The sequence below is a fragment of the Procambarus clarkii genome, chromosome 64 (assembly GCF_040958095.1).
Source record: "Procambarus clarkii isolate CNS0578487 chromosome 64, FALCON_Pclarkii_2.0, whole genome shotgun sequence".
NCBI classification, from domain to species: Eukaryota; Metazoa; Arthropoda; class Malacostraca; order Decapoda; family Cambaridae; genus Procambarus; species Procambarus clarkii.
The window spans coordinates 7,653,250-7,667,575 of NC_091213.1; the positions used below are offsets into that span (position 1 = coordinate 7,653,250).

General features: G+C 45.2%; 1 protein-coding gene across 1 annotated transcript in view; it reads left to right on the plus strand.

The window, feature by feature from the left end:
* The first annotated feature begins 1,763 nt into the window (after nt 1–1,763).
* The window catches only part of LOC123769058 (eukaryotic translation initiation factor 3 subunit A-like), a 49,259-nt gene continuing 36,696 nt past the window's right edge, over nt 1,764–14,326 (plus strand). Inside the window, exons 1-2 of the mRNA XM_069309042.1 lie at nt 1,764–2,810; nt 3,991–5,958. Coding sequence (XP_069165143.1) covers nt 1,764–2,810; nt 3,991–5,958 — 3,015 coding nt within the window. The remainder of the gene's footprint in view (nt 2,811–3,990; nt 5,959–14,326) is intronic.

Genomic DNA, 14,326 nt, shown 5'->3' on the forward strand with positions numbered 1-14,326 from the left:
CACGGTACTGTGGGGTATCTGTGGGGGGGGGTCACGGTACTGTGGGGTATCTGTGGGGGGGTCACGGTACTGTGGGGTATCTGTGGGGGGGTCACGGTACTGTGGGGTATCTGTGGGGGGGTCACGGTACTGTGGGGTATCTGTGGGGGGGTCACAGTACTGTGGGTTATTTGGGGGTCACGGTACTGTGGGGTATCTGGGGGTCACGGTACTGTGGGGTATCTGGGGGTCACGGTACTGTGGGGTATCTGGGGGTCACGGTACTGTGGGGTATCTGTGGGGGGGGGCTCACGGTACTGTGGGGTATTTGGGGGTCACGGTACTGTGGGGTATCTAGGGGTCACGGTACTGTGGGTATCTGGGGGTCACGGTACTGTGGGGTCTCTGGGGGTCACGGTACTGTGGGGTATTTGGGGGTCACGGTACTGTGGGGTATCTGGGGGTCACGGTACTGTGGGGTATCTGGGGGGTCACGGTACTGTGGGGTATCTGGGGGGGGGCTCACGGTACTGTGGGTATCTGGGGGTCACGGTACTGTGGGGTCTCTGGGGGTCACGGTACTGTGGGTATCTGGGGGGGTCACGGTACTGTGGGGTATTTGGGGGGTCACGGTACTGTGGGGTATCTGGGGGGGCTCACGGTACTGTGGGTATCTGGGGGTCACGGTACTGTGGGGTATCTGGGGGGTCACGGTACTGTGGGGTATCTTGGGGGTCACGGTACTGTTGGGTATCTTGGGGGTCACGGTACTGTGAATATATGAGAGTCACGGTACATTAAACATCTGAGTGCCACTGTACAGTGAACATCTGAGAGCCACGGTACATTAAACATCTGAGAGCCACGGTACAGTGAACATCTGAGAGCCACGGTACATTAAACATCTGAGAGCCACGGTACAGTGAACATCTGAGAGCCACGGTACATTAAACATCTGAGAGTCACGGTACATTAAACATCTGAGAGCCACGGTACATTAAACATCTGAGAGCCACGGTACATTAAACATCTGAGAGCCACGGTACATTAAACATCTGAGAGTCACGGTACATTAAACATCTGAGGGGAGGAGGAGGAGCCACGGTACACCTAGCAGACCAGGAGTACCTGTAGGACTGGAAACAAATTGTCGCGACAATGAAAGTTAGTTTTTACAACATCTTTACTCTTCCCTTCACATCGGATTTAGAATTTATTTCTCACATGGGCAACCCACTGAAGATTTTCATCTTCTCATGTGTGGTTTGGTCACCAGTGAAGACCTCTGTTGTTAAAGATTTGCTACCTAAACTAAAAAGTTCCAAGCAGCACGGGCTATGGCGAGCCCGTAAAGTGAAAACCTGGCCCGGGACCACCTTCCCTACAGTGTGGTTACCTCACACTTATCTAAAAATATTAAAAAATGCAAATATATCACATGTGAGTGAATGGACTAGGTCTGAAGGGAGCTATCAGGGGGAAAAGCGCCAAGTCATTGCGATAAGGGGTCAGGATAAGGATTTGGGATGGGACGAGGGAAGAAAGGAATGGTGCCCAACCACTTAGACGGTTGGGGATTGAACGTCGACCTGCATGAAGCGAGGCCGTCGCTCTACCGTCCAGAGCAAGTGGCTGGGGAAGGAAGGAATTATCAAGGGAAAGCGCCAAACCATTACGACAATATAGCACAGGGAAGGGGTCAGGATAAGGATTTGGGATGGGACGAGGGAAGAAAGGAATGGTGCCCAACCAATTAGACGGTCGGGGATTGAACGTCGACCTGCATGAAGCGAGCCTGTCGCTCTATACCGTCCACCCCAAGTGGCTGGGCGGGACTTTATCTGACCGCTGTCAAGCACAGGTTGCTCCTGGGCTTGACAGCGCTCAAGCACACGAGCATCCTGTGCAACATGAGCAACCCGCTGTCAAGCACAGGCCTGCATGAGCAGCAAGAAGAAAGCACTCCATACGCTGATATAAAGCAGGAGCTGTACAGGACAGGAAACATAAAGCAGGAGCTGTACAGGACAGGAAACATAAAGCAGGAGCTGTACAGGGCAGGAAACATAAAGCAGGAGCTGTACAGGACAGGAAACATAAAGCAGGAGCTGTACAGGGCAGGAAACATAAAGCAGGAGCTGTACAGGACAGGAAACATAAAGCAGGAGCTGTACAGGACAGGAAACATAAAGCAGGAGCTGTACAGGACAGGAAACATAAAGCAGGAGCTGTACAGGGCAGGAAACATAAAGCAGGAGCTGTACAGGGCAGGAAACATAAAGCAGGAGCTGTACAGGTCAGGAAACATAAAGCAGGAGCTGTACAGGTCAGGAAACATAAAGCAGGAGCTGTACAGGTCAGGAAACATAAAGCAGGAGCTGTACAGGACAGGAAACATAAAGCAGGAGCTGTACAGGGCAGGAAACATAAAGCAGGAGCTGTACAGGTCAGGAAACATAAAGCAGGAGCTGTACAGGTCAGGAAACATAAAGCAGGAGCTGTACAGGACAGGAAACATAAAGCAGGAGCTGTACAGGGCAGGAAACATAAAGCAGGAGCTGTACAGGTCAGGAAACATAAAGCAGGAGCTGTACAGGACAGGAAACATAAAGCAGGAGCTGTACAGGACAGGAAACATAAAGCAGGAGCTGTACAGGGCAGGAAACATAAAGCAGGAGCTGTACAGGGCAGGAAACATAAAGCAGGAGCTGTACAGGGCAGGAAACATAAAGCAGGAGCTGTACAGGTCAGGAAACATAAAGCAGGAGCTGTACAGGAAACATAAAGCAGGAGCTGTACAGGACAGGAAACATAAAGCAGGAGCTGTACAGGTCAGGAAACATAAAGCAGGAGCTGTACCGGAAACATAAAGCAGGAGCTGTACTGGACAGGAAACATAAAGCAGGAGCTGTACAGGAAACATAAAGCAGGAGCTGTACAGGTCAGGAAACATAAAGCAGGAGCTGTACAGGAAACATAAAGCAGGAGCTGTACAGGACAAGAAACATAAAGCAGGAGCTGTACAGGAAACATAAAGCAGGAGCTGTACAGGAAACATAAAGCAGGAGCTGTACAGGAAACATAAAGCAGGAGCTGTACAGGAAACATAAAGCAGGAGCTGTACAGGAAACATAAAGCAGGAGCTGTACAGGACAAGAAACATAAAGCAGGAGCTGTACAGGACAGGAAACATAAAGCAGGAGCTGTACAGAACAAGAAACATAAAGCAGGAGCTGTACAGGACAGGAAACATAAAGCAGGAGCTGTACAGGACAAGAAACATAAAGCAGGAGCTGTACAGGACAGGAAACATAAAGCAGGAGCTGTACAGGACAGGGAACATAAAGCAGGAGCTGTACAGGGCAGGAAACATAAAGCAGGAGCTGTACAGGACAGGAAACATAAAGCAGGAGCTGTACAGGACAGGAAACATAAAGCAGGAGCTGTACAGGAAACATAAAGCAGGAGCTGTACAGGAAACATAAAGCAGGAGCTGTACAGGACAGGAAACATAAAGCAGGAGCTGTACAGGAAACATAAAGCAGGAGCTGTACAGGACAGGGAACATAAAGCAGGAGCTGTACAGGACAGGAAACATAAAGCAGGAGCTGTACAGGAAACATAAAGCAGGAGCTGTACAGGAAACATAAAGCAGGAGCTGTACAGGACAGGAAACATAAAGCAGGAGCTGTACAGGAAACATAAAGCAGGAGCTGTACAGGACAGGAAACATAAAGCAGGAGCTGTACAGGAAACATAAAGCAGGAGCTGTACAGGACAGGAAACATAAAGCAGGAGCTGTACAGGACAGGAAACCTAAAGCAGGAGCTGTACAGGAAACATAAAGCAGGAGCTGTACAGGACAGGAAACATAAAGCAGGAGCTGTACAGGACAAGAAACATAAAGCAGGAGCTGTACAGGAAACATAAAGCAGGAGCTGTACAGGGCAGGAAACATAAAGCAGGAGCTGTACAGGACAAGAAACATAAAGCAGGAGCTGTACAGGACAGAAACATAAAGCAGGAGCTGTACAGGACAGGAAACATAAAGCAGGAGCTGTACAGGACAAGAAACATAAAGCAGGAGCTGTACAGGTCAGGAAACATAAAGCAGGAGCTGTACAGGGCAGGAAACATAAAGCAGGAGCTGTACAGGGCAGGAAACATAAAGCAGGAGCTGTACAGGACAGGAAACATAAAGCAGGAGCTGTACAGGACAAGAAACATAAAGCAGGAGCTGTACAGGACAGGAAACATAAAGCAGGAGCTGTACAGGACAGGAAACATAAAGCAGGAGCTGTACAGGACAAGAAACATAAAGCAGGAGCTGTACAGGACAGGAAACATAAAGCAGGAGCTGTACAGGACAAGAAACATAAAGCAGGAGCTGTACAGGTCAGGAAACATAAAGCAGGAGCTGTACAGGGCAGGAAACATAAAGCAGGAGCTGTACAGGGCAGGAAACATAAAGCAGGAGCTGTACAGGACAGGAAACATAAAGCAGGAGCTGTACAGGACAAGAAACATAAAGCAGGAGCTGTACAGGACAGGAAACATAAAGCAGGAGCTGTACAGGACAAGAAACATAAAGCAGGAGCTGTACAGGTCAGGAAACATAAAGCAGGAGCTGTACAGGGCAGGAAACATAAAGCAGGAGCTGTACAGGGCAGGAAACATAAAGCAGGAGCTGTACAGGGCAGGAAACATAAAGCAGGAGCTGTACAGGACAGGAAACATAAAGCAGGAGCTGTACAGGACAGGAAACATAAAGCAGGAGCTGTACAGGACAGGAAACATAAAGCAGGAGCTGTACAGGACAGGAAACATAAAGCAGGAGCTGTACAGGACAAGAAACATAAAGCAGGAGCTGTACAGGTCAGGAAACATAAAGCAGGAGCTGTACAGGGCAGGAAACATAAAGCAGGAGCTGTACAGGGCAGGAAACATAAAGCAGGAGCTGTACAGGACAGGAAACATAAAGCAGGAGCTGTACAGGACAAGAAACATAAAGCAGGAGCTGTACAGGACAGGAAACATAAAGCAGGAGCTGTACAGGACAAGAAACATAAAGCAGGAGCTGTACAGGTCAGGAAACATAAAGCAGGAGCTGTACAGGGCAGGAAACATAAAGCAGGAGCTGTACAGGACAGGAAACATAAAGCAGGAGCTGTACAGGACAAGAAACATAAAGCAGGAGCTGTACAGGACAGGAAACATAAAGCAGGAGCTGTACAGGACAAGAAACATAAAGCAGGAGCTGTACAGGACAAGAAACATAAAGCAGGAGCTGTACAGGACAGGAAACATAAAGCAGGAGCTGTACAGGACAAGAAACATAAAGCAGGAGCTGTACAGGTCAGGAAACATAAAGCAGGAGCTGTACAGGGCAGGAAACATAAAGCAGGAGCTGTACAGGGCAGGAAACATAAAGCAGGAGCTGTACAGGACAGGAAACATAAAGCAGGAGCTGTACAGGACAAGAAACATAAAGCAGGAGCTGTACAGGACAGGAAACATAAAGCAGGAGCTGTACAGGACAAGAAACATAAAGCAGGAGCTGTACAGGTCAGGAAACATAAAGCAGGAGCTGTACAGGGCAGGAAACATAAAGCAGGAGCTGTACAGGGCAGGAAACATAAAGCAGGAGCTGTACAGGGCAGGAAACATAAAGCAGGAGCTGTACAGGACAGGAAACATAAAGCAGGAGCTGTACAGGACAGGAAACATAAAGCAGGAGCTGTACAGGACAGGAAACATAAAGCAGGAGCTGTACAGGACAGGAAACATAAAGCAGGAGCTGTACAGGACAGGAAACATAAAGCAGGAGCTGTACAGGGCAGGAAACATAAAGCAGGAGCTGTACAGGGCAGGAAACATAAAGCAGGAGCTGTACAGGACAGGAAACATAAAGCAGGAGCTGTACAGGACAGGAAACATAAAGCAGGAGCTGTACAGGACAGGAAACATAAAGCAGGAGCTGTACAGGGCAGGAAACATAAAATTATGATATACGAAACTCTAGTTGAAATATAAAGCCAAATAACTCAATAGATAATATAAGATATCAGTTATCAGCCACAACTCGAACATAGAGATCAAGAACAGGAGCTGGATAATAGTATCAGTAAACTTAAATACTTTCCAACATTGATTATGGAACAAAAAATAATAATAGAATATAATTACTGCATTATAGACGTATCTAACAATGACGAATTATTATACAAAACATCATTTAACACAAAGTAATAATTCTCATCATAGCCTTAATATTACAAAGCAATGTTGCATAAACAAGCTAAACCCTTAAAGAAGTTCAAAAGTTGCAAGAAATTTTGATTGCAAGAAATGAATCTAACTTGGAAAGTCGTAGATTGGTACTGTGTTACTCCAATGGCTAACGAGACCTGATCCTATAAAATTTCGTTCAATAAATCCGTTGTTGTAAGTAATGCATTTGCAAGAGTTAGCAAAGTTGGCATGCAAGAATATCACATCCGATACCTGCCCAATTCTCAGCAAGTATTTATGTTCTACGATCAATTGTGAATAACTTTTTCCACTCTCTCCAATGTAAATGTATTCACAATATTTGCAAAGGATAAAATAAACGAATCCCAATCCCGACCCAATCTTCACCTGCAGGAGGCGTTTATCGTATCCTTTAATAACACAATAAAGTGGTCATGCACGAAAGTTCAAATGTATTGTAATATTGCATGCTGCAATAAGTAAGTTCTTACATATTGGAGCATACAATACGTAAGAGAGTTTGCCAGTTATACCTGTAAAATCTTAGAACATTCCATGGCTAGCAATGCTGAAACGACAGTTTGGCTCCTACGAAGGACTTCGGTGACTTATGTTGGCCTGAGAGACCAATAACCCTTTAAAGAGTTTAATCGGATAAACGAGACTCTATTGTAGTGTTGTATCATAAGTCACTTGAGTCATATCTGAAACGTTTATAAGTGACCAAGGGCACCCCAAGGGTACCCCTAGGGCACTATGTTAAGACTAAAGTCTTCAGATATACCTCAATGCTCTAAACTTTAAAAACCATACAAAATTACCTCCCATAGGGTCGCTCTGGAGCTGTGATAAGCAGTTAGTAAAATAAATGATGTTCATTTTGAGTGCAGAAGGAGAAGATGTACACCTCGTAGGTATTTTGATCTTACTAACGTCTAGGGAAGTGTCAAGGAATCATTCGGTGACTCACAGGTACTTTGAGGTCCCAGGTTCACAGGTTTCTGAGGTACAAGGCTCACAGGTACTCTGAAGTCCCAGGTTCACAGGTTTCTGAGGTACAAGGCTCACAGGTACTCTGAGGTCCCAGGTTCACAGGTACTCTGAGGTCTCAGGCTCAAGAGAATTGCCAATGGAGGTACTCTGAGTGGTCGGCGTGTCTTGGGTTCTATGATAGCCCTTTGGAGTGAGTTATCTAGGGCTCTACAATAGCCCTAAAAAACAACCTGGGATGCTACGATAATCCTTAGGGTGCTCTGTGGTTCAATGATAGCCCCCTCAGGGTGATCTATAGTTAAATAATAACCCTTAGGATGCTTAGGGTTCTGCGATAGACCCCTTAGAGAGTCATACGGCTCAGTTGAGTTCAGAAGACTCAAATGTTGTAAATATTTCAGGGGATGTAGCACCTATCCGCCTGCAGTCCTTGTCGCAGTGATCACAGACCTTTCAGTGACATCTGTGGAAAAGACGTCACAGATAGGGCTATTCCCAGACAGTAGTCATGTAGTAATATTTTCTGCTTTCTTCACTATCTCAATAATATGAAAAACCTCTACTTTTTTACTTGAATAATTTATATATATCTATATGAATGGATTATTATTATGATATTGAAGAATATGTGCTTATGACTTTGTGCATTGTTGGGGGAAATGCATAAAATATGTGTGTTATTGATTGTCAGAATTTAATATGTGTATTCATTGAATATTTTAGTAAATAATGTATCTATTAAAATATGTGAGTATTTATTAAGTAAATATCTGTACAATAGGCGGTGTGTGTGGTTAAGGGGAGTGGAATAACCATATATACAAATTTAAGATTATTTTCACACACACACACACACACACAAACACACACACACACACACACACACACACACACACACACACACACACACACACACACACACACACACACACACACACACACACACACACACACAGGATGCCGAGTAGAATTCTACGAATTTATGTTACCAATCATATCCTCCCCCTAGTGTGGGTTCACTACCCTTCCCTCCCCCCAACATCCTCCCCTAATGAGGGTTCACTAATATTACCATCATTGACCTAAATACCTGAATACAGAGTCTGAAAATCAAAGATTGTAAATAAGTCACAGACATTATTAATAAAAATATTACAACTATTACTTTTAATGACTATTATTAAACCAAAATTAGCAGAAAGTGAGGCTGAATAATCAATATGAATTAGAGAGGATGAGAAGAAGTAGGAAATCTCGAAATACTAAAAAATATATATTAAGGGATATGGAACTCAGGGAGAGGAAAGGGGAGTAAGGGATAAACATAATGGGTCAACAAGAGGCAAGATGAAGTAATAACAGTTCCATGTACCCAACAAGAGAAGCAATAACAGTCCCATCAACCCAAGAAGAGACAATTACACTGCTAATGTGAATTTAAACACCTTGCCTCACCCATCTAGGGAAGATAAGTAATTCCTTCTATTGTTAATAGAAAATGGTGCAAGAAAGCCACTCCTATGACTAGGGCAGGACTCCTGAGCCAGGATTCACCAAGTAGAGATGACCTTACCTCGATCATGGCAGAATAGTGTGGATTAATTACACATTTCACGAGATCAGTGTCCAACAAGGTTCAGCCTTCAAGTCAAGATTATTATAATACGAACACTCTCGTAGTGCTTTGGAGCTCGTAAGTTCTAATACATACAGACTCAACGGCCGTGGAGGAGATAAGAGGGACGGCTGTCGTATGTACGCTTGGTGAATACCGGCTCTTTGAGAGCCAGGGGAGTCTTTGACCTGTAAGGAAGTGCTTAATATGCGCCAAGATCACATGAAGGAAATCATATCATCTGACTTAAGATATTGATGGAGGACTTAGGAACACTGCTGGAAACAAAGGGTGGAACTAAGGAAGCTGAAAGAATGTATAGAGGGAAATTATGAAGATCCATGTTGACCAGACCACACACTAGAAGTTGAAGGGACGACGACGTTTCGGTCCGTCCTGGACCATTCTCAAGTCGATTGTCTTGATCTTGAATGGATCTTATGAAGATCCATTCTACAAAAGGGAATAAAGTAACAAGGTTACTATGGGTCAAACACAAATATTTACTGACTGCTAATTGAAAAAAACTTTGTAAATATGAATAAAAGTACAAGACTGAAGGTAAATTATTTGACTGTAAAAATATATATTTTAAATAATAAAGTACAAGAATGTGAAAACATATGCTAACTGAGGAGGAGGGGGAAGGGAGGGACTGAGTTATCAGGGGAAAACTCCAAGCCATTACGACCATATAGCACTGGAAATGAATCAGGATAAGGATTTGGGATATGACTAGAAGAGGAAAGCAATGGTCCCCATCCCCTTATGGACGGTCGAAGAATTGAACGCCGACCTACATGAAGCGAAACCGTCGCTCTACCGTCCAAGCGAAAGGACTGAGGGAATGATAGAACCAGCCAAAAAAAATGCATCATAATATAGAGAGTGAGATAGCTGGATGATTGATGGCTCATCTGGGAGCTGAGCTGAACTCACCAAGTTGAGAATATTGATATATTGGCTCGCTTACACCGGTCAAAAACATCAGACCTCTGATAGTGACGTTTTCAATTACTTTGGCCTTAAAATTTGTAAGGGATAATGAACATAGAGTAAAGTACATATACACACATGATATTTGGGAAGGTTGTGAAGAATGGAATGTTCTTGTACGTGAATTTTAACGAAGCGCTCACCACCACTACTCTGCTGCCTTCTCTTATCACCACTACTCTGCTGCCTTCTCTTATCACCACTACTCTGCTGCCTTCTCTTATCACCACTACTCTACTGCCTTCTCTCACCACCACTACTCTGCTGCCTTCTCTCACCACCACTACTCTACTGCCTTCTCTCACCACCACTACTCTTCTGCTTTCTCTTATAACCACTATTTTGCTGCCGTCTCTTACAACCACTACTCTTCTGCTTTCTCTCACGAGAAAGCAGAAGAGAAGAGAGTGAGAAGAGAGAGAGAGAGAGAGAGAGAGAGAGAGAGAGAGAGAGAGAGAGAGAGAGAGAGAGAGAGAGAGAGAGAGAGAGAGAGAGAGAGAGAGAGAGAGAGAGAGAGAGAGAGAGAGAGACAGACAGACAGACACACACACACACACACACACACTCGGGGCACAGCCAAGTGCCCCATTTAGTAAATTCCACAATATTATCCACCAACCATTGTCCCCCAGACGCCCCTGGTGTCGTCACGGGACTACGACGCCACAAGACAATGATTGATGAGCCACCGTCCCCCTCCCCCGTCACCCCTCCCATCCCCCCTCGTCACCCCTCGCTGGACAAAACAAAAAAAAATGAGACACGAAAAAAAATCTTGAGTTTTAAAATATTCCCCAAAAATATTCTCTTTCTAACGAGATTTTGGTCTTGACTTTAAGGAAAGTGCCGTTCTACCCCGTTTTCTGTTTTGGGTCCTCTGGTGGTAGGTTAGGAGAGACCACTTTAAACTGACCCAACAGGGCAACCTTAGGAGGTTGCCCTGTTGAGCTATTAGCTCAAGCTATCGGGGTGAGAATAGCTTCTCACCCCGATTTTTTTGGCATTGAATAAGTCTTGCAATGCTTCTTCGAGACGTGGGTGTCCACAAAGAGGTCTCGACAATCACTCACCACCCACTCTCAACCTTGGCACAACTCCACATAAGACTCCAGAACTCCACGGCTCCCTGACGAACACGATGAGTCACAATAACGTGGCTGAAGATATGTTGACCAGACCACACACTAGACAGTAAAGGGACGACGACGTTTCGGTCCGTCCTGGACCATTCTCAAGTCATGTGTGAGCACGACTCCCGCACGATGTGATAATGATCCATGACGGACTGAAACGTCATTGTTTTTCCATCTTCTGATGTCTGGTTTGCTCCTCACGGGACGCCTTCATTATAACAAGTCATATCTAGAGTTACAATATATTTTCTCGACAAGATTTTACATCTATTTCGAAAACAAATTTTCCACCTACTGAGAGGCTGAAAATGAACTTGTTCCTATTACCTGATAATAAACTACCCATTTTATTCAGTCCCCGCCCCAGCCACCGGAAAAAAATGCTCTAATTCTATTTATTAAATCCCAGGAGCAGAATGATTCGTCAATATAACCCATGTGTGGGTCCCAACAACTGAAAATTGTCTTATCTTGTTAGTTGCAACTTTCAACTTGACAAACCTCTGCGTCTCTGAATCAAATCAAACACGAATCAAGGGATGCAAATTGGTTAGGTTTAAATTATCATCCACACTTCCGTGGAAATAAAAATGACATTCTCTTGGGCTCTTGGAGACTCGAACCCTGGACCCCGGCGTGTGAGGACGTACCTTGTTTCGTACCTTGTTTCGTACCTTGTTTCTGACCTTGTTTCGGACCTTGTTTCGTACCTTGTTTCGTACCTTATTTCGTACCTTGTTTCGGACCTTGTTTCGGACCTTGTTTCGTACCTTGTTTTGGACCTAATTACGTACCTTGTTTCGTACCATGTTTCGTACCATGTTTCGTACCTTGTTTCGAACCTTGTTTCGGACCCTGTTTCGGACCTTGTTCCGAACCTTGTTTCGTACCATGTTTCGTACCTTGTTTCGAACCTTGTTTCGGACCCTGTTTCGGACCTTGTTCCGAACCTTGTTTCGTACCATGTTTCGGACCTTGTTTCTAACCTTGTTTCGGACCTTGCTTCGTACCTCGTTTCGTACCATGTTTCAGACCTCGTTTCGGACCTTGTTTTGTACCCTGTTTTGGACCTTGTTTCGGACCTTGTTTCGAACCCTGTTTCGGACCTTGTTTCGGACCTTGTTTCGGACCTTGTTTCGGATCTTGTTTCGAACCTTGTTTCGTAGGCGAACCCTGTTTCGGACCTTGTTTCGGACCTTGTTTCGGACCTTGTTTCGAACCCTGTTTCGGACCTTGTTTCGGACCTTGTTTCGTAGGCGAACCCACATCAAATTATGGGGTTGAGACGTGGGCCAGACGGGCTACGGCATCTCTGTGCTGGCAACACTGGGCGTCAGTTCTGAAGATAACGGGGAATAGTGACATTAATGGTGAGTGTAGCAGCGAGAGTCATGATGGTGATGAAGAAGGTGATGGTGATGGTGAGGGGAGGGGGGGGGGAAGATGATGATGGAGGCGGCGCGGCACACACACACACTCCCCAGCAACGCCCGACCATCACAACTTTATCACCGGATGACTACACGCTCCAGAGGGCGTCGTTTATCTCTTATTAGTGTTGCATAGCATGTCTTCCTCCAGTGGTGTGTTGCAGAGAGGCCTCCTCCTCCAGTGGTGTTGTGCAGGGAGGGCTTCCTCCAGTGGTGTGGTGCAGGGAGGCTTCCTCCTCCAGTGGTGTGGTGCAGGGAGGCTTCCTCCTCCAGTGGTGTGTTGCAGGGAGGGCTTCCTCCAGTGGTGTGTTGCAGAGAGGCCTCCTCCAGTGGTGTGTTGCAGCGAGGCCTCCTCCAGTGGTGTGTTGCAAAGGCTGAAGAAAACACATAACGAAGAAGTGACGAGGACCAGAAAGAGATTGACGAAATATCTTACCAAAACATAAGTTAGAGAAGCAGCCAGAAAAAATTTTAACATCACGGTAAGCTCGGCATGTTTCTGATTTAAAAAAATCGACCATTAAAGGCGATCTTGAGTATAATGCTTCAGAGACGTGTAATGAGAGAAAAGATAAAAAACATTGAGGGCCAGGGAACCTTATTACGATATATCCGTTAGCCAGAATATATCAAAGGAGAGGACAAAGAAAATCAGAAAATAAATTATGCAAGGATACCAGATAAACACACAATAGAGATCACCGTAAAGTATTTGACCGAACCAGCCTATCAGAGCACCTATTCAAACAAGCATGCAGAAATTACTATCTCAAAGAATAGTTCTTTTCCACTTAAGAATGGTTTTGGGGCAGCCAGAACAACTATGCCCTGTTTAAACAACAAAGTTGCTAGGTTAAGATGATTAATATTTTGTTAATCTCTCAAGACTGGGGACCTCACGTTAAACTGTCAAGACTGGGGACCACACGTTAAACTGTCAAGACTGGGGACCTCACGTTAAACTGTCAAGACTGGGGACCTCACGTTAAACTCTCAAGACTGGGGACCACACGTTAAACTGTCAAGACTGGGGACCTCACGTTAAACTGTCAAGACTGGGGACCTCACGTTAAACTGTCAAGACTGGGGACCTCACGTTAATCTGTCAAGACTGAGGACCTCACGTTAAACTGTCAAGACTGAGGACCACACGTTAAACTGTCAAGATTGAGGACCTCACGTTAAATTGTCAAGACTGAGGACCTCACGTTAATCTGTCAAGACTGAGGACCTCACGTTAAACTGTCAAGACTGAGGACCACACGTTAAACTGTCAAGACTGGGGACAAACGTTAATCTGTCAAGACTGAGGACCTCACGTTAATCTGTCAAGACTGGGGACCTCACGTTAAACTGTCAAGACTGGGGACCTCACGTTAAACTCTCAAGACTGGGGATCTCACGTTAAATTGTCAAGACTGAGGACCTCACGTTAAACTGTCAAGACTGAGGACCTCACGTTAAACTCTCAAGACTGAGGACCTCACGTTAAACTCTCAAGACTGGGGATCTCACGTTAAATTGTCAAGACTGAGGACCTCACGTTAAACTGTAAAGACTGAGGACCTCACGTTAAACTGTCAAGACTGAGGACCTCACGTTAAACTGTAAAGACTGAGGACCTCACGTTAAACTGTAAAGACTGAGGACCTCACGTTAAACTGTCAAGACTGAGGACCTCACGTTAAACTTGAATAAGAGAAACTGTCCCAGTATTAAAAACAATAGACAGGCACAACGCATTCAATTATAGACCAATGTTCATAACATACTTTCAACCACTTGGGCTGGACGGTAGAGCGACAGTCTGGCTTCATGCAGGTCGGCGTTCAATCCCCGACCGTCTACCAAATGGTTGGACACCATTCTTTCTCCCCCGTCCCATCCCTAATTCTTATCCTGACCCCTTCCCAGTGCTATAACGTGAG